The 21,204-nt window shown below is 42.2% G+C and overlaps 1 protein-coding gene across 6 annotated transcripts in view; it reads left to right on the forward strand.

Moving 5' to 3' along the window:
• The window catches only part of LOC124000105 (opioid-binding protein/cell adhesion molecule-like), a 559,214-nt gene that overhangs the window by 527,402 nt on the left and 10,608 nt on the right, over positions 1-21,204 (forward strand). For all 6 annotated transcript variants that reach the window (XM_046306240.1, XM_046306239.1, XM_046306241.1 and 3 more), the window contains one exon: positions 7,221-7,349. In XM_046306240.1, coding sequence (XP_046162196.1) covers positions 7,221-7,349 — 129 coding nt within the window. The remainder of the gene's footprint in view (positions 1-7,220; positions 7,350-21,204) is intronic.

Below are 21,204 nucleotides of genomic sequence, written 5' to 3' on the forward strand. Positions count from 1 at the left end.
CCCTGACTGAGTCTGTAATAACAACATGTTTCAAACAGACCAACATAGTCCCTGTGCCCAAGAACACTAAGGTAACCTGCCCTAAATGACTACTGACCCATAGCACTCACGTCTGTATCCATGAAGTGCTTTGAAAGGCTGGTCATGGCTCACAACACTATTATCCCATAAACCCTAGACCCACTCCGATTTGCATACCTCCCCAACAAATCCACAGATGATGCAATCTCTATTGCACTTAACACTGCCCTTTCCCACATGGACAAAAGGAACACCTATATGAGAATGCTATTCATTGACTACTTTCTCAGCGTTCAACACCATAGTGCCCTCAAAGCTCATCACCAGGCTAAGGACCCTGGGACTAAACACCTCCCTCTGCAACTGGATCCTGGACTTCCTTTCGGGCCGCCCAGGTGGTAAGGGTAGGTAACAACACATCTGACACACTGATCCTCAACACAGGGGACCTTCAGGGGTGCGTGCTCAGTCTCCTCCTGTACTCCCTGTTCACTCATGACTGCATGGCCTGGCAAGACTCCAACACCATCATCAACTTTGCCGATGACACAATAGTGGTAGACCTTATCACCAGCAACGATGAAACAGCTTATAGGGAGGAGGTCCGAGACCTGACCGTGTGCTGCCAGGACAACAACCTCTCCATCAACGTGATCAAGAAAAAGGAGATGATTGTGGACAACAGGAAAAGGAGGACCGAACATGCCCCCATTCTCATAGACGGGGCTGTAGTTGAGCAGGTTGAGAGCTTCAAGTTCCTTGGCATCCATATCAACAACTAACTAACATGGTTCAAGCACACCAAGACAGTCGTGAAGAAGGCATGACAAAAACCATACCCCCTTAAGAGACTGAAAAGATTTGGCATGTGTCCCCAGATCCTCAAAAGGTTTTACAGCTGCACCATCGAGCGCATCATGACTCGTTGCATCACTGCCTGGTATGGTAACTGCTTAGCCTCCGACCGCAAGGCACTACAGAGGGTAGTGTGTACGGCCCAGTACATCACCAGGGTGAGGATTCCAGCCATCCAGGACCTCTATACCAGGGGGTGTTAGAGGAAGGCCCTAAAAATTATCAAAGACACCAGCCACCCTAGTCATAGACTGTTCTCTCTGCTACCGCACGACAAGCGGTTCCGGAGCGCCAAGTCTAGGTCCAAGAGACTTCTAAACACCTTCTACCCCAAGCCATAAGAATCCTGAACATCTAATCAAATGGCTACCCAGACTATTTGCATTGCCCCCACCCTCTTCTTGGTCACCTCCCTGACCAAGGCCCTTCTACCCCAATTGCTCAGTTTGGCCGGGCGGCCAGTTCTAGGAAGAGTCTTGGTGGTTCCAAACTTCTTCCATTTAAGAATGATGGAGGCCGCTGTGTTCTTGGGAACCTTCAATGCTGCAGAATATTTTGGACCCTTCCCCAGTTCTGTGCCTTGACACAATCCTGTCTCAGATCTAAGGACAATTCCTTCAACCTCATTGATTTTTGCTCTGACATGCACTGTCAACAGTGGGACCTTATATAGACAGGCATGTTTATTTCCAAATTATATCCAATCATTTACCGCAGGTGGACTCCAATGAAGTTGTAGAAACATCTCAAGGATGGTCAATGGAAACAGGAGGCACCTGAGTTCAATTTCAAGTCTCATAGAAAAGGGTCTGAATACTTATGTAAATAAGGTATTTCAGTTGGACAGTTTTTTAAATCCATCTATCTGTCTACAACCAGAATCTCCCTGCGGGACAAGTTTGGTCCTTCCTTAGTTTTCAAAGACACAGCGAGTTCAAGGGAGCCTCTGCAACAGGGAGCCTACTATCCCAGGCCCTCCGTGCTCTGTGTGGTCAGGTCTCATGAGTGTACACTTTTTCTCAGTCTGCGAGAAATAAATGACGACTGGAGATACAGCGTGCAGAAGGCTGTGTTATATTTGTGGCATCTCGTCTCTCACTGACAGCTTGTCCGCCTGTACCCCTTCAGTATCAAGTACTACTTGAGTACTTCAGTTTTGAGCATTCAAGATTTTCAAGTAGCGGATTGCATTTTAACACAGTGTTTATTTGTTCGATTTTCTCCAAAGTGTACAGTCTTATATTTGATAGAGTCCATTTCAGTATTTCACACACAAGCATTTTGTGTTCATAGTTGCACAGTAACCCCTGCAGTTGATAGGCAACTCTGCCTCGGCTGAGCCAACATGGTCCCCACGACCTTCCTCTCTTCTTCCTCCACACAGGAAGTGGAGGTCCTGCGGGTGCCCACCAGCGTATGCTGCTGCATTTCCTCTGTTTTTTGTGGGATTTGTCTCCTCTGTGACTGCAGATATCAGCTAGCTACTTTCCCCCTGCGGCACACATATTTTACGGCAGCCATAAAATGGTCCAGGAAACATTGATATCATATGAACACCTCCAGCTTGGCAATTATGGCCCCTTCAAACTGCCTGTGTTGTATCTTATTCTTATGTAGATAGTACATTTTCAGAGTCTGAAAAAAATGTCCAGTCTGTACTCGTGAAGTTGTGAAGTATATGTTATTGCAGTTTGTCTACTGTTGCCTACACAGTATGTACAGTAGTTGAGCACAAGTTCGATCTGTCGATTTCTGTCCTCTGATGACCCCTCAGTTAACGGTCAGCCAGGGGCACCATCTTGAGAATAAATCTTAAGTCTGTCGATAGATACCCAGCCTGCTATAAGGCATATTGTTAGTGTTCATATGGTGTATGGTATGGAACACATATACATGTAAGTTAGTTTGTCATTTCTGAGTTTCTGAACAGAACGTTAAAGGGGAAAGCCAGAGTCCAGACAAAAACCGCTCTTTGCTAAGTAGGCTACATAACATTCCTAACAACATTTGTTTTATTGACGCTTGTCACACAACTGCATGGATTACGTCTAGTGCTCAAAACACGTTTTTTTGAGCACTAGATACTTTGCTTCCTGATGATACTTAGCTTCCAGATACTTAGCTTCCTGATGCAGTCTGAATTAGATTTTGCAGTAGTGAAAAAAGTAGTAAGTTAATAGAGTAAGAGGCTAATGAGAATGATGAAAGACAAAGAGAGGGAAATGGAAATGAGGGAGAGACACTAGAGAGACTCATGACAGCAATAGAGAATCAGGGACACGAGCGAACCTGTGCTTTCTGAGGGTTCTCTTGACCCTCGTCAGGTGATTCGAGCTGTGAGCAGAGCTGTGATGGTTAAAGCGCAATACTACAAAGGCGGCTACGTGAATCAGCTAGTCATGTTTTCCATAGGAAAGTGTCAGTATGCGGAATGGTGATGAGCTTGAAGGCTGTTTTTAGTTTTGAATTGAATCAAATCAAATCAAATGTATTTATATAGCCCTTCGTACATCAGCTGATATCTGAAAGTGCTGTACAGAAACTCAGCCTAAAACCCCAAACAGCAAGCAATGCAGGAGTAGAAGCACGGTGGCTAGGAAAAACTCCCTAGTAAGGCCAAACCTAGGAAGAAACCTAGAGAGGAACCAGGCTATGTGGGGTGGCCAGTCCTCTTCTGGCTGTGCCGGGTGGAGATTATAACAGAACATGGCCAAGATGTTCAAATGTTCATAAATGACCAGCATGGTCCAATAATAATAATCACAGGCAGAACAGTTGAAACTGGAGCAGCAGCACGGCCAGGTGGACTGGGGACAGCAATGAGTCATCATGTCAGGTAGTCCTGAGGCATGGTCCTAGGGCTCAGGTCCTCCGAGAGAGAGAAAGAAAGAGAGAAAGAGAGAATTAGAGAGGGCATACTTAAATTCACACAGGACACCGGATAGGACAGGAGAAGTACTCCAGATATAACAAACTGACCCTAGCCCCCCGACACAAACTACTGCAGCATAAATACTGGAGGCTGAGACAGGAGGGGTCAGGAGACACTGTGGCCCCATCAGAGGACACCCCCGGACAGGGCCAAACAGGAAAGATATAACCCCACCCACTTTGCCAAAGCACAGCCCCCACACCACTAGAGGGATATCTTCAACCACCAACTTACCATCCTGAGACAAGGCCGAGTATAGCCCACAAAGATCTCCGCCACGGCACAACCCAAGGGGAGGTCCCCCCCAATTGACATGTTTAAGGAAAGGATAGAGTGAGGAATACAACATAACTGGGCTGCTCCAAAAGCCTCTGTTGATGTAGTCTTTTCAAAATAGTGTATTTAATTTTTTTTTAACATTTTTTTTTACATTTTCAGTTTTCCAAAGACATACAATAACAGTTAAGGACATTTAATATACAAGACATGAAAGGTTTTGTCATGCCCTTATGACGGTCTTAGTGTGTTTGGACCATGATAGTTTGTTGGCAATGTGGCCACCAAGGAACTGCACTGCAGCCCCCTCAATGATAATTGGGGTGTGCTCGGTCCTCCTTTTCCTGTAGTCCACAATCATCTCCTTTGTCTTGATCACATTGAGGGAGAGGTTGTTGTCCTGGCACCACACGGCCAGGTCTCTGACCTCCTCCTATAGGCTGTCTCATTGTTGTTGGTGATCAGGCCTACCACTGTTGTGTCATCGGCAAACTTGATGATGGTGTTGGAGTCGTGCCTGGCCATGCAGTCATGAGTGAACAGGGAGTACAGGAGAGGACTGAGCAGGGCCCCCATGTTGAGGATCAGCATAGCAGATGTGTTGTTACCTAACCTTACCACCTGGGGGGCGGCCCATCAGGAAGTCCAGGATCCAGTTGCAGAGGGAGGTGTTTAGTCCCAGGGTCCTTAGCTTAGTGATCAGTTTTAAGGGCACTATGGTGTTGAACGCTGAGCTGTAGTTAATTAATTGCATTCTCACATAGGTGTTCCTTTTGTCCAGGTGGGAAAGGCAGTGTTGAGTGCAACAGCGATTGCATCATCTGTGGATTTGGAGTGGGTCTGGAATTTCTGGGATAATGGTGTTGATGTGAGCCATGACCATCCTTTCAAAGCACTTCATAGCTACAGGATGGTAGTCATTTAGGAAGGTTAACTTAGTGTTCTTGGGCACAGGGACAATGGTGGTCTGCTTGAAACATGTTGGTATTACAGACTCAGTCAGGGACTTGCCAGTTGGTCTCAGTGCATGCTTGGAGTACACGTCCTGGTAATCCGTCTGGCCCTGTGGCCCTGTGAATGTTGACCTGTTTTAAGGTCTTTCTCACATCGACTAAGGAGAGCATGATCACACAGTTGTCCAGAACAGCTCTCATGCATGCTTCAGTGTTACTGGCCTCGAAGCCAGCATTCGTAATTTAGCTTGTCTGGTAGGCTTGTGTCACAAGGCAGCTCTCGGCTGTGGTTCCCTTTGTAGTCTGTGATAGTTTGCAAGCCCTGCCACAACCCAATGAGCGTTGGAGCCAGTGTAGTGCGGTTCAATCTTTATCCTGTATTGAGGCTTTGACTGTTTTATGGTTCATTGGAGGGCATATTGGGATTCGTATAAGCGTCCAGGTTAGAGTACCGCTCCATGAAAGCAGCAGCTCTACTCTTTAGCTGAGTGTGGATGTTGCCTGTAATCCATGGCTTCTGGTTTGGGTATGTACGTACATCACTATGGGAATGACGTCATTGATGCACTTATTGATGAAGCCAGTTACTGGTGTGGTGTACTCCTCAATGCCATCGGATGAATCGCAGATTATATTCCAGTCTGTGCTCGCAAAACAGTCCTGTAGTTTAGCATCTGCTTCATCTGACCACTTTCTTATTGACCGAGTCACTGGTGCTTCCTGCTTTAGTTTTTGCTGGTAAGCAGGAATCAGGAAGGAAGAATTGTGGTCAAATTTGCCAAATGGAGGATGAGGGAGAGCTTTGTATGCGTCTCTGTGTGTGGAGTAAAGGTGGTCTAGAGTTTAGTGCACATTTAACATGCTGTAAGAAATTAGGTAAAAACGGATTTGAGTTTCCTTGCATTAAAGTCCCCGGCCACTAGAATTGCTGTCTCTGGATGAGCGTTTTATTGTTTGCTTATGGCCATATACAGCTCATTGAGTGCTGTCTTAGTGCCAGCATTGGTTTGTGGTGGTATATAGACAGCCACAAAAAATACAGGTGAAAACTCTCCTGGTAAATAGTATGGTCTACAGTTTATCATATAATATAATAATATATGCCATTTAGCAGACACTTTTATCCAAAGCGACTTACAGTCATGTGTGCATACATTCTACGTATGGGTGGTCCCAGCCTTCGGATCGAACCCACTACCCTGGCGTTACAAGCGCCATGCTCTACCAACTGAGCTACAGAAGGACCACCTCATAAGATACTCTACCTCAGGCGAGCAAAACTTTAAGACTTCCTTAGATTTTGTGCATCAGCTGTGGTTTACAAATATACATAGACCGCTACCCCTAGTTTTACCAGAGGCCATTCTTCTATCCTTTTTCGAAAAAGCTTAAAATCCGCTAGCTGTATGACTCGGTGAAACATAAGGTTTTACAGTTTTAATGTCCCGTTGGTAGGATATATACGTGATCGTATTTTGTCTATTTCATTATCGATTGATTGTACGTTGGCTAATGGGACTGATGGTAAAGGTAGATTACCCTCTCGGCGTATGATCCCTACAAGGCACCCAACCTTCGTCCCCGATACCTCCGTCACTTTCTCCTGCAAATGATGGGGATGAGGGCATTGTCGTGCGTCTGAAGTAAATCCTTCCCGTCCGACTCGTTAAAAAATATTCCTCCAGTACGGGGTGAGTATTCACTGTCCTGATATCTATAATCTCTTTTCGGTCATAAGACAGGTTGGCAGAAACATGATGTACAAAATGTTCAAATGATGTACAAATAACACGAAAAAACATACAAAATAGCACAATTGGTTACGGGATCGTAAAATGGCAGCCATCACCTTCAGCGCTGCTCTTCATTACAACCTGAGTTATTTCAGTCCTGCTTTACATGAGGATGAGGCTTTGATCAGTTCAAACACCCTGCCTTTTAATAAGTTGGTCGATAAGGTCGGTCTCGATAATTATGGCTTACCCTTTTCTCCAATGGGAAAATATGTACGATAGGTATTTTATAGAACAGTGGGGTGAATAATTGCGCCATTGATTTGATATAGGATGGCCGTACACTTCACCTCACCTCGTTGTTGTTGTGTACCTCACATGTTGGGGTTGTTGTTGCTTCTTACTTCACCTATTGTTTACCTCACCTCGTGTTGTTGTTTACCTTCACAGTTGACTTGGTATCGGAGGACGAATACCTGGACATCCCCAGTATCTCCAGACAGAGAGCGGGGACATACGAATGCACCGCCATCAACGACATCGCCACAGACGTCCAGACCGTTGAGATCACAGTCAACTGTGAGTTCAATGTCATCCCTGGCATGTATTTACTAGGAACCAAACAGAAGCAAACAGGCCAAAACTTGGAGGGGCTAACCTGAACTTGTCAAGCAAGAGAGACTTGTTGCAAAACGGTTTGCTACGATGTGCACTAAGCATTCTATTCTCTCGCAGACAGACATTTCACTGAGTCAATGGTTTCATGAGCAGGGATTTAATATAGACACATGGATGACGCACATGGCGGCCGCTGATTGGCTGAAAGCTCGGGGTGGTTGGAGTTTTCAACAAAGTAGCGTGACAGAAATATGATGCAAAGTTCTTGAACTACCTGTTTTTTTAAGACGATATATAAAAAGATCTGTGAATTTGAACAATAGCATAAATATACCTATTTCACTTTTACATGTAAAAAGCCGAATGACCACTGCTACACATGCTGCCAATGTTTTGAACAGATTAGATTATAATATTTAGAGCTAGCAGCTAGCTCAATAATTAACTAGTGCACCAGGGAGAGCGCAACAAGCATGCAGATGTAATACGTGAAAACAAATGATCTAACTGGGGATATGTAACTAATATAATGTCACAAAGCACGCCAGCCATCCTGAACTAATTGAAATATTTCAGAGTTAGTCAGATATTCGTTTAGAAAGACTTGAAATTGGCATAGAAGCTACCAGCTAGCTATAGCTGATGAACAATACAATTGGCCAGCCACAGTAATGCTTTTTTTGTCCTACCAGATCCGCAATGAGAAGGTTCTATCTAGTGTATCCCTCTGTCCTTTGACTCTTGTCGAATGTAGATGTCCGGTTTATCAGGTCCCAGGCTTCCATGACTGTTAATGATTATGTATTTACAAGTTAATTATAATTATCTGTTTGCTTTAGCAGCATCTGTACCTTCTAGTCTCTAGTGCGGAAGTAAGCTGTCTGGCACGAGAGACTCATTGGGAAGGATACTAGATCAGACCCATCATTTCTGACTGAGCGCACTTTTGAGGTCCCTAGGATCGTCCATTTCCTTTGTGCTGTAATAATTTATGTTATGAAATCCTGTGATTTCCTTGGGGTGGTTCCCCCTGATAGCAAATAGCTGACAAAACAATCCAATCCAATGTTCGCATGGACTATGCGCCCGCGGAGCTGCTGGCTGTCACTGGAAGGAGTGTAACAACTTGTTTTGAACAATGTCTTTTTTTACAGGAAAATGTACACATTTACCAAACTTTTATGAGCATTTCAAACATAATCTATGAATTACAGTATATATAAATATATTCCATTTTTTTCACTATATATATATATTATATATATTTATATATTTTTTATTGACTATTAACAATTGGGCCGCTGCCCCTAACGCACATGTGGGCAGACCACTTCTGGATGAAGCTCAGTTTGTGTTTAGCTTTATTTTGTTGCAGTTCATCAGAAAAAGTTGGAAAAGAGGTTATGCATGCTATGCATCATGTCTTATTGGACAATTATGGATTACGGTATTTGTTGCACGTTGGAAATTATTCTACCCTACATACAAATATGTAGTGTGACTCAGTAACCTAATAAAGTCAAATAAAAGCATTGCGAAGTATGCATACTACAGATAATTCAAATGATAGGGGAAATAGATGGGGTATAACAGGGATGTGATGTGCTTTCAGTTAATTGGGTTTATTCTAATAATTATAACATGAACTGCGCTATACTTGGAATGCAGCCCACATGCTCTGAAGTACCAGCTCAATTAAACACCACTGCATTTACAAATTTGTTCTCCAAAGAATCACAATTCAACTTGATTCCATTGTATTTACACATGACACCCATGTGATACATTGAATAGGGCTGTTACGGTGACCGTATTACCTCCACCTCAGCGATCACGAGTCATGAAGGCAGTCAAATTCCAAGTGACCGTTTAGTCATGGTAATTAGGCTTCTTCAAGATCTGTTGCTGCTCATGGTCATTAGTAGCCCAACAAACGTGCTACCTGCCTGGTACTCAATACTGTATTGTCCCTCTAATCACTCTGATATCAATGCAAATGTAAACCAACTATATTTATTTCTTAACTGTCCTAATATTAAGCACATTGCTTATCTTTACAACAGGAATATAGTTTACATGGCTGGCATGAAAATAAATCATGGCAAAAGCGTACTCCACCCGCTATTTAAGTGCATATAAGAAATGTTTTTCCGTTGCCCCTATTTCGAGACAAGTGCATGACGATGGTCCTTCCTAAATAAATACAAATGCACACATTGTTTGGTATATGTAAGGACGAGATTAAATCCAGAATAGTCTGATGGGTGACAATAAAATCTCTTGTGAATTACAGCTGAAGTCAGAAGTTTACATCCACCTTAGCTAAATACATTTAAACTCAGTTTTTCACAATTCCTGACATTTAATTCTAGTAAAGATTCCCTGTCTTAGGTCAGTTTGGACCACCACTTTATTTTATTAAGAATGTGAAATGTCAAAATAATAGGAGAGAGAATTATATAGTATATTGTAATTATTTATTTCAGCTTTTATTTATTTCATCACATTGCCAGTTGGTCAGAAATCTACATACATAGTATTTGGTAGTATTGCCTTTACATTGTTTAACTTGAGTCAAACAGTTTGGGTAGCCTTCCACAAGATTCCCACAATACGTTTGGTGAATTTTGGCCCATTCCTCCTGACAGATGGTGTAACAGAGTCAGGTTTATAGGCCTCCTTGCTCACACACGCTTATTCAGTTCTGCCCAAAAATGTTCTATGGGATTGAGGTCAGGGCTTTGTGAGGGCCACTCCAATACCTTGACTTTGTTGTCCTTAAGCCATTTTGCTACAACTTTGGAAGTGTGCTTGGGGTCATTTGTCCATTTGCGACCAAGCTTTAACTTCCTGACTGATGTCTTGAGATGTTGCTTCAATATAACCACATAATTGTCCCACCTCATGATGCCATCTATTTTGTGCAGTGCACCAGTCCCTCCTGCAGCAAAGCACCCCCACAACATGATGCTGCCACCCCATGCTTCACGGTTGGGATGGTGTTCTTCGGCTTGCAAGCCTCCCCCTTTTTCCTCCATGATTGTCATTATGGCCAAACAGTTCTATATATGTTTCATCAGAGCAGAGGACATTTCTCCAAAAAGTACGATCTTTGTCCCCATGTGCAGTTGAAAACCGTAGTCTGTTTTTTATGTTGGGTTTGGAGCAGTGGCTTCTTCCTTGCTGAGTGGCCTTTCAGGTTATGTCGACATAGGACTCATTTTACTGTGGATATAGATACTTTTGTACCTGTTTCCTCCAGCATCTTTACACGGTCCTTTGCTGCTGTTCTGGGATTGATTTGCACTTTTCGCACCAAAGTACATAGTGTTTATACTTGCGTATTATTGTTTGTACAGATGAACGTGGTACCTTCAGTAATTTGGAAATTGCTCCCTAGGATGAACCAGACTTGTGGAGGTCTACAATTATTTTGCTGAGGTCTTGGCTGATTTTTTTGTATTTCCCATGATGTCAAGCAAAGAGGGACTGAGTTTGAAGTTAGGCCTTGAAATCCATCCACAGGTACACCTCCAATTGACTCAAATGATGGCAATTAGTCTATCAGAAGTTCTAAAGCCATGACATAATTTTCTGGAATTTTCAACGTGTTTAAAGGCACTGTCAACTTAGTATATATAAACTTCTGACCCACTGGAATTGTGATACAGTGAATTATAAATGAAATAATCTGTCTGTACACAAATTGTTGGGAAAATTACCACTTGCCAAAACTATAGTTTGTTAATAAGAAATTTGTGGAGTTGTTGGAAAAGGAGTTTTAATGACTCCAACCGAAGTGAACGTAAACTTCCGAATTCAACTGTATATATTATCACTTGTGAATGATACCCAGCATGAGAAACAACCTTCGAATCATAGTCACCCACCACATGTAGCCTAGCCCATAGGCTTTTATGTTTTGATAAGGTTTGTGTCACAACTAAAGTGGCCAAATAAGCACATTAATCCACTTTACAAGGGGTTTATTGCCTAACTGGCATACATAAGCAGTGCATGAGTTTCAAGTTTTGGGATGATAATTTTCACCATAAAATTTCAAATTTCAAATAAAAGCATTACATGCATTATCACATTTGCAGTCACTTTCTATAATGGCGTTCTCCGCAAATAAAACATCCCCTCTTATAGCCTACTGCCATGTGCGCATTGCTGCGCTTATAATGTGAAGATATAGCTTAATAGTTTATCAACATTTTAAGCTAAATGTACTGATCTGTTGTATCAGCCACATTGCGTACACTTTTGGGGGGATTGCTAGTGATTATATTAATTTGGAATCTATTGCATTCCACAACTGTCCCAGACTATGTTTGGAATATGTATTTGCACCTCGGAATTGAATGAGCATGTATACAGTTGCGTTCCAGATGTGTCTGTCTTCACTTGTAGCCTGTGGGAAAGACCCAATCATGTGATGGAGAGCCATGTGAGCGAGAGGCGCAGCACACTCAGGTAGAAGGGCACAACACAGCACTCCGTGCCGCAAAAGGCGGCGATTTTTTTAGGGTGCATTAGTATATTACATTAGTATATGACATTTTCAAAGGGGATGCCGCTGTGAAATTCGAGGCACTATCAAGTGCTTGTCAAATTGTGAATGAGAGACTATTGGAGTTTGTACAGCCTGCGCAAAAAAAAACAAAGCATCATTCAAGTCTCATCATGCAGCTTTAAAGTATATTAAAATTCAAAACATATAAACCAAACCAACTTGTCGTGCCGTGACTATCATTAATGTGATGACTGTTATTTAATGAATAATTAACTACTATGTTTAATTGTTACTCAATTAAGTTAATCATGTAACAATTAACTCATTATGAATGTGGGGCACTACTGGAAAAGTTGTTTTCCAAGTTACTATCTCCCGACTTAAACTCTAAACTCTAAAGGTATATATCTATGACATCAATAACAGTATAATTGCGCCAGAGCAGAAGGCAGACGATTTACGTGCCCCCAACCGATTGTGTTTTTTGTTCGTTTATCTGCATTGTTTGTAACTTATTTTTTACTATTTTGTACATAATGTTCCTGCTACCATCTCTTATGGCCGAAAATAACTTATAGACGAGCCCGAGGCGGAGGATATACGGCTCCCTCGGGAACAGGCCCGACCCCAGTGATCTGCGTGAAGAGGCAGAGAAAGTGAGGCTGGAGGGCGGGCTGCCTTCTTAGGAATAGGAGGCAATCAAATAAACCCCCACTCCCTCAAATCTGCTCACAAACATGCAATTTTTGGACAATAAAATGGACAAGTTATTGGGAGGATTAAACTACCAATAAGACATTAAAAACTGTAACATCTTATGCTTCACAGAGTCGTGCCTGAACGACAACAATATCAACAAACAGCTGACTGGTTATATGATATACCAGCAGGATAGAACAGCAGTGTCTGGTAAGACAAGGGGCGGCAGTCTATGTAATTTTGTAAACAACAGCTGGTGCACGATATCTAAGGAAGTCTCGAGTCATTGCTCGCCTGAGGTAGAGTTTCTCATGCTAAGCTGAAGACCACATTACCTACCCAGAGAGTTTTTCCTCTATATTCTTTGTAGCTGTTTACATACCACCACAGTCAGAGGCTAGCACCAATATAGCATTGAATGAGCTGTATTCCGCAATAAGCAAACAAGAAATCTCTCACCCAGAGGTGGCAATCCTAGTAGCCGGGGACTTTAATGCAAGGAAACTTAAATCAACATGTTAAATGTGCAACCAGAGGGAAAAGAACTCTGGACCATCTATACTCCACACACAGTGATGCATCCCTCGCTCTCCATTTGGCAAATCTGACCATAATTATATCCTCCTGATTCCTGCTTATAAACAAAAATTCAACCAGGAAATACCAGTGACTAGATCAACAAAAAAGTGGTCAGATGAAGCAGATGCTAAGCTTCAGGACGGTTTTGCGAGCACAGACTGGAATATGTTCCGGGATTCCTCCAATGGCATTGAGCAGTACACCACATCTGTCATTGGCTTCATCAATAAGTGCATTGAGGACGTTGTCCCCAAAGTGACCATACGTACAATACACACCCCAACCAGAAACCATGGATTGCAGACAGCATCTGCACTAAAGGCTAGAGCTGCCACTTTCAAGGAGCGGGACTAACCTGGAAGCTTATAATAAATGCCCTCCGACGAACCATCAAAAAGGCAAAGCATCAATACAAGACAAAGATTGAATCGCACTACACCAGCTCTGATGCTCGTTGAATGTGGCAAGGCCTGCAAACAGCACCAGCTGTACCAGAAGACAGTGTGATCACGCTCTCTGCAGCCAATGTGAGGAAGACCTTTAGACAGGTCAACATTCACAAGGCCGCAGGACCAGACAGATTACCAGGACGTGTACTGCGACCATGTACTGCGACCATGTACTGCGACCATGTGCTGACCAACTGGCAAGTGTCTTCACTGACATTTTCAACCTCTCCCTGTCCGAGTCTGCAATACCAACATGTTTCAAGCAGACAATCATAGTGCCTTTGCCAAGAACACTAAGGTAACTTGTCCTAAATGACTACCGATCTGTAGACATGAAGTGCTTTGAAAGGCTGGTCATGACTCACATCAACACCGTCATCCCAAAAACCCTAGACCCACTTCAATTTGCATACCGCCCGAACAGATCCACAGATGATGCAGTCTCTATTGCACTCCACAATGCCCTTTCCCACCTGGACAGATGAACAGCTATGTGAGAATGTTATTCATTGACTACAGCTCAGCGTTCAATTTTTTTGCTTTTTATTTTATTTTACATTTATTTAATTAGGCAAGTCATTTAAGAACAAACTCTTCTTTTCAATGATGGCCTAGGAACAGTAACATCTTCAGGGGCAGAATGACAGATTGTACCTTGTCAGCTCGGGATTTGATCTTGCAACTTTCCGGTTACTGGTCCCGCACTCTATCCACAAGGCTACCTGCCGCCCCAATCAATAAGCTAAGGAACCTGGGACTAAACACCTCCCTCTGCAACTGGTTCCTGGACTTCCTGACGGGCCGCCCCAGGTGGTAAGGTTAGGTAACAACACATCCTCAACACAGGGGCCCCTCAGGGGTGCGTGCTCAGCACCCTCCTGTACACCCTGTTCACTAATAACTGCACGGCCAGGCACGACTCCAACACCATCATTAAATTTTCCGATGACACAACAGTGGTAGACCTGATCACTGACAACAACGAGACAGCTATAGGGAGGTCAGTGACCTGGCATGTGGTGCCAGGACAACAACCTCTCCCTCAACGTGATCAAAACAAAGGAGATGATTGTGGACTACAGGAAAAAGAGGACCAAGCATGCCCCCATTCTCATCGACGGGTCTGCAGTGAAGCAGGTTGAGAGATTCAAGTTCCTTGGTGTCCACATCCCCAACAAACTAACATGGTCCAAGCACACCAAGACAGTCGTAAAGGGGGCACAACAAAACCTATTCTGGGGCCAACATTCCTGCCATCCAGGTGCTGTCAGAAGAAGGCCCTGAAAATTGTCAAAGACTCCAGCCACCCTAGTCATAGACTGTTCTCTCTGCTACCGCACGGCAAGTGGTACCGGATTGCCAAGTCTAGGTCCAAGAGGCTTCTAAACAGCTTCTACCCCCAAACCATAAGACTCCTGAACATAAAATCAAATGGCTCCCCAGACTATTCACACCCCCCCCCTTCCCCTCTCCCTGCCACTGCCACTCTGTTGTCATCTTTGCATAGTCACTTTAATAACTCTACCTACATGTACATACTACCTCAACTAACCAGTGCACTCGCACATTGACTCTGTTACCGGCACCCCCCTGTATATATTGTTATTTCTTACTGCACCTCTATAATTACTTGTTACTTTCATCTCTTATTCTTATCAATATTTTTTTTAAACTGCACTGTCAGTTAGGGTCTCGTAAGTAAGCAACTGTAAGGTCTACCTGTTGTATTTGGTGCATGTGACTAATACAATTTGATTTGAACAGTAAATTATTAATAAGTACCTAATCAGTCTCATTCTGAACGTCGCATATTTCTTGGATATCTGCGCAAATCCTAACCTTATTGATGAATCAGCAATAAACAAATTGGCTTCGTTATTTATTTACTAACTAACTAAGTAATCACACAGAAATACATAAACACACACGGTTTAGGTTGTCGATTACTAACTTAATACAATGAAAACAGGTCCCTAGTGGACTATCAAAAGCATGACCGTTTGGTTACACAATGGGAATGGAGGGGTAGGTAAGGAGAGGGAGTGACAAAGAGGGTCAACTTACCGTACATACATTTGGAGCTACGCTCACGGGAATATGAATACTTTGCACATGAACGACCGCTCATTCGGAAAATAAATGCAATGTAAATATTTACGCATATGTGAGGACAGCCACTAGGAGACGAGAAGCAAGTACAGGGAGTGAATATTTAATAAATAACCGTCATGAAACAAAACAAGGACAGCGTCTGGACAGGGGGAATAAAATGACATTAATGCTGACATGGGGATGAATCTGAGGAATAGACAGATATAGGGGAGGCAATCAATACGTGATAGAGTCCAGGTGCGCATAATGAGCGCCAAAGAGGGTGAGCAGGAGAAGGCGTGACAGTACCTCCTCCCAGCTGGCGTCCCAGCTGGGCGAGCCTGACTGGCCGACCAAGGTGTGGGAGCCCGATGAGCCGACTGTGGCATGGGAGCCCGACGAGCCGGCTGAGGTATGACGTGTGATGGGAGCCTGCTGAGCTAACCGAGGAAAGAAAACCTATCGAGCCAGCTAAGGCATGGAAGCCTGATGAGCCAGCTGAGGAACCCCCGGTTCCTTCGGCAGCAGCACCTGGACCCAACATCACCAACAAAAAAACAAAAAACTCCCTGATGCCTTCCAATATTGTGCTGTCAGCATTCTGTGAGGACAGATGCTGGGAGATGAGATGCAAGTACAGGGATTGAATATTTAATCAATTATCAACATGAAACAAAACAAGGACAGCTTCTGGACAGGGGGAACAAAACAACATTAATGCTGACACAGGATGAAACTGAGGCAATCGATAAATGATGGTGTCCAGGTGAGTCCAATGAAGCACCAATGCGCGTAATGAAGGTGACAGGTGTGCGCAATGATGGGCCACCTGGTGCCAGAGAGCACCAGAGAAGGGGAGCGGGAGCAAGTGTGACAGCGTAGATGTCTTTGTTGTCTCTCTGTTGAACTCAATGGGTGCTATGGTGAGGTTATCAAGGGATGTAAGACTCTTGTTTGTCCACCAGAGGTGGTTTGTCCTTTGTAGTGGAGCTTTTCTCATCTTGTGGTGTTCATTAGACTAGATTCTTCAGGTGTACCACATGGTGGTCAGAGGGATCTGTTCTTCCCCCTCGCCTTTGGTCAAATGTCCTAGACTACTTTACATGCAAAGCTGCAGACTGTGAATGTTCTGATCTAGTCTTTCATAGGTTCCAACCATTTCGTAATGTTTAGCTCATTCTGTCTGTCACGCTGATCTTAGGGTCTCACCATTTTCAGCCGTGTAGCCACTGCCTCACACTGTCTGATCTCAATGGTTGATTATTCAGCGTTCAGCTACCGACCACTTTACATGCCATCAGTAACCCGGCATGTTTTGGTTTAATGTAAATTTTGTTAGCGAGTCCTTTTAAGCACTCCAAAAGGAGCGTTCAGGGCAAAAGTTTATATAAAAAGCCATTATCTCAGTTAGAAGGCTAAAATCACATTGCTATCTTCACAAAAGTATATATTTTATACAACATTTAGATACAAACCTGACAACTAGAATGTGTACACCCTCAGAGATAGTTATTTAGTTGTACCATCCTTAATGACATCACAAAATAATAAAATAATAAACACTTTGACAGGATTGTTCTTTAACCTCTTGAAGCTAGGGGCACTATTTTTACGTTTGCAAAAATAACATTTCCAAAGTAAATGGCCTATTTCACAGGACCAGATGCTAGAATATGCATATAATTTTACCTTTATTTAACTAGGCAAGTCAGTTAAGAACAAATTCTTATTTTCAATGACGGACTAGGAACAGTGGGTTAACTGCCTGTTCAGGGGCAGAACAATAGATTTTTACCTTGTCAGCTTGAGGATTTGAACATGAAACCTTTCGGTTACTAGTCCAATGGTCTAACCACTAGGCTACCCTGCCGCCCCAGATAGAAATTAGGATTGACAGATTAGGATAGAAAACACTCTAAAGTTTCCAAAACTGTCAAAATATTGTCTGTGAGTATAACAGAACTGATATTGCAGGCAAAACCCAGAGGGAAATCCAATCAGGAAGTGCCTCTTATTTTGAAACCCTTCTGTTCCTATGCATACCTATCCTCCATTTAAAGGGATATCAACCAGATTCCTTTTTCACTGGCTTCCCTAAGGTGTCAACCGTCTTTAGACATAGTTTCAGATTTTTATTTTCAAAAATGAGTGTGAAAGATCACATTGCGTAAGTGGGTAGGTGGGGGCTCTCAGAGGGAGTTTTTGCGCTACAGAGTAAAGCCGCCATTGTTCCTCCCGCTGTTAATGAAAAACCTACACACTCGGTTGATATATTATCAAATATATTTTTAAAAACTACCTGAGGAATGATTATAAAAAGTGTTTGACATGTTTCTGTGGACATTATGAAGACTATTTGGAATTTCCGTCTGCGTTGTTGTGAACGCTCTTTCCTGTGCATTTCTGAACATAACGCGACAAACAAACGTCGGTATTTTGGGTTTAAAAATAATCTTTATGTAGCAAAAGGAACATTTGTTGTGTAACTGGGAGTCTCGTGAGTGAAAACATCCGAAGATCATCAAAGGTAAATGGTTAATTTGATTGCTTTTCTGATTTTCGTGACCAAGCTTTCTGATGCTAAGTGTACATAATGCTATGCTGGGCTATCGATAAATTTACACAAACGCTTGGATTGCTTTCGCTCTAAAGCATAATTTCAAAATCTGAGACGACAGGTGGATTAACAAAAGGATAAACTGTGTTTTGCAATATTGCACTTGTGATTTCATGAATATGAATATTTTTTTGTAATTTTATTTGACTTTTGCGCTATGCTATTCAGTGGTTGCTGACGAAAATGATCCCGCGACAGGGATGGGTAGCGTCAAGAAGTTAAAACTAAGGGCTGCAATCACGTTAACGGAATTGAAATGACAACAGCCAGTGAAAGTGCAGGGTGCCAAATTCAAAACAAGAGAAATCTTATAAATAAAATTCCTCAAACAGTATCTTTTCCGTTTTAAAGGCAATCTTGTTGTTAATCCCACCACAGTGTCCGATTTCAAATAGGCTTTACAGCGAAAGCACCGCAAACGATTGTTAGGTCACCACCAACTCACAGAAAAACACAGCCATTTTTCCAGCCAAAGAGAGGAGTCACCAAAAACACAAATAGAGATAAAATGAATCACTAACCTTTGGTGATCTACATCTGATGACACTCATAGGACTTCATGTTACACAATACATGTATGTTTTGTTTGATAAAGTTCATATTTATATTTAAAAAAAATCTCAGAATACATTGGAGTGTTATGTTCACTAGTTCCAAAAACATCCAGTGATATTGCAGAGAGACACATCATTTTACAGAAATACTCATTATAAATGTCGATGAAAATACAATTGTTAGACATGGAAATATAGATATACCTCTCCTTAATGCAACCGCTGTGTCAGATTTCAAAAAACCTTTACGGAAAAAGCAAACCATGCAATAATCTGAGAATGGTGCTCAGAATTTTTTTATCTGCCATGTTGGAGTCAACAGAAATGAGAAATAACATTATAAATATTCCCTTACCTTTGATGATCTTCATCATAATGCACTCCCAGGAATCCTAGTTCCACAATAAATGTTTGATTTGTTCGATAATGTCCATTATTTATGTCCAAGTAGCTACTTTTGTTAGGGCGTTTAGTATAAAAATCCAAACGCTCGTGCAAGTCCAGCCGAACGTTGGACGAAAACTTCAAAAAGTTATATTACAGGTGGTAGAAACATTCCAAACTAGGTGTAGAATCCATCTTTAGGATGTTTTTTTTAATCATAAATTTTCAATAACGTTCCAACCGGAGAATTCCATTTTCTTTAGAAAAGCCATAGAACGCAGGTCGCGCTCATGTGAAATGCGTGACCAGGACCTGGCTCTGTGCTTGACCACTGACTCAAAGAGCTCTCATCCAGCCCCACATCACAGTAGAAGCCTCATTCAAGTTTCTAAAGACAGTTGACATCTGGTGGAAGCCTTAGGAAGTGAAACATAACCAATATCCCACTGTGTATTCAATAGGGACTGGGTTGAAAATCAACCAACCTCAGATTTCCCACTTCCTGTTTGGATCTCTTCTCAGGTTTTTGCCTGCCATATGAGTTATGTTATACTCACAGACATCATTCAAACAGTTTTCTATCCAATACTAATAATAATATGCAGATATTAGCAATTGGGACTGAGGAGCAGGCCGTTTACTCTGGGCAACTCTGGGCACCTTTCATCCAAACTACTCAATACTGCCCCTGCAGCCATAAGAGTTAACCATTTCCCACATTCTTAATATTAGAAATATTGTTTCAATGTCCAATCATTTGACGCAGAGGGGGACAGCCCCCCCCCCTTTCTGTGCGAGAGAGGGGTCTGGCTATCTTCAAACATGTGCCAATCTGATCTGGCACCTTTGATCCTCACCAAGGAGAGAGGGTCAGGACAAACTAAAGTTACATAAATAACTCTAAATTAAGCATATAGGAGTACGAATTTCTTTGCTAACCGCTCAACTCAGCTTTGTTCAATTTTATTCTTTATACTAATATATTATAAAATAATGACACAGAATTGTAACCTTTCCTTACGGAACCCCTCGACAACATTCTGCTGAAAAGGTACCGCGCAAAATTCAATTTTTTTTAGAAATATGTAACTTTCACACATTAACAAGTCCAATACAGCAAATGAAAGATAAACATCTTGTTAATCTACCCATCATGTCCGATTTCAAAAATGCTTTACAGCTAAAGCACAACATATGATTATGTTAGATCACCGCCAAGTCAAAAAAACTGCAATTTTTCCAGCCAAAGATAGGAGTCACAAAAAGCAGAAATAAAGATAAAATGAATCACCAATCTTTGATGATCTTCATCAGATGACACTCATAGGACATCATGTTACACAATGCATGTATGTTTTGCTCGATAATGTGCATATTTATATCAAAAAGTCTCAGTTTACATTGGCACCTTACGTGCAGTAATGTTTTGATTCCAAAACATCCGGTGATTTTGCAGAAATACTCATAATAAACATAGATAAAAGATACTAGTGTTATTCACAGAATTAAATATATACTTCTCCTTAATGAAACCGCTGTGTCAGATTTAAAAAAAACTTTACGGAAAAAGCATATCTGAGAACGGCGCTCAGAACCCAAAACAGCCAGAGGAAAATCTGCCATTTTTGAATCAACAAAGTTAGAAACAACACCATAAATATCCACTTACCTTCTTCATCAGAAGGCACTCCAAGGAATCCCAGTTCAACAATAAATGACTGATTTATTCCATAAAGTTCCATCATATATCATATATGTCCAAATAGCCACTTGTTGTTAACGTGTTCAGCCCAGTAATCCATCTTCATGAGGCGCAGGCACTTCATCCAGACAAAAACTCGAAAGGTTCCGTTACAGTCCTTTAGAAAGATGTATGGAATCAATTGTTAGATGTTTCTAACATAAAACATCAATAATGTTCCAACCT

Source organism: Oncorhynchus gorbuscha, linkage group LG16 (genome assembly GCF_021184085.1).
Source record: "Oncorhynchus gorbuscha isolate QuinsamMale2020 ecotype Even-year linkage group LG16, OgorEven_v1.0, whole genome shotgun sequence".
In the NCBI taxonomy this organism is placed as follows: domain Eukaryota; kingdom Metazoa; phylum Chordata; class Actinopteri; order Salmoniformes; family Salmonidae; genus Oncorhynchus; species Oncorhynchus gorbuscha.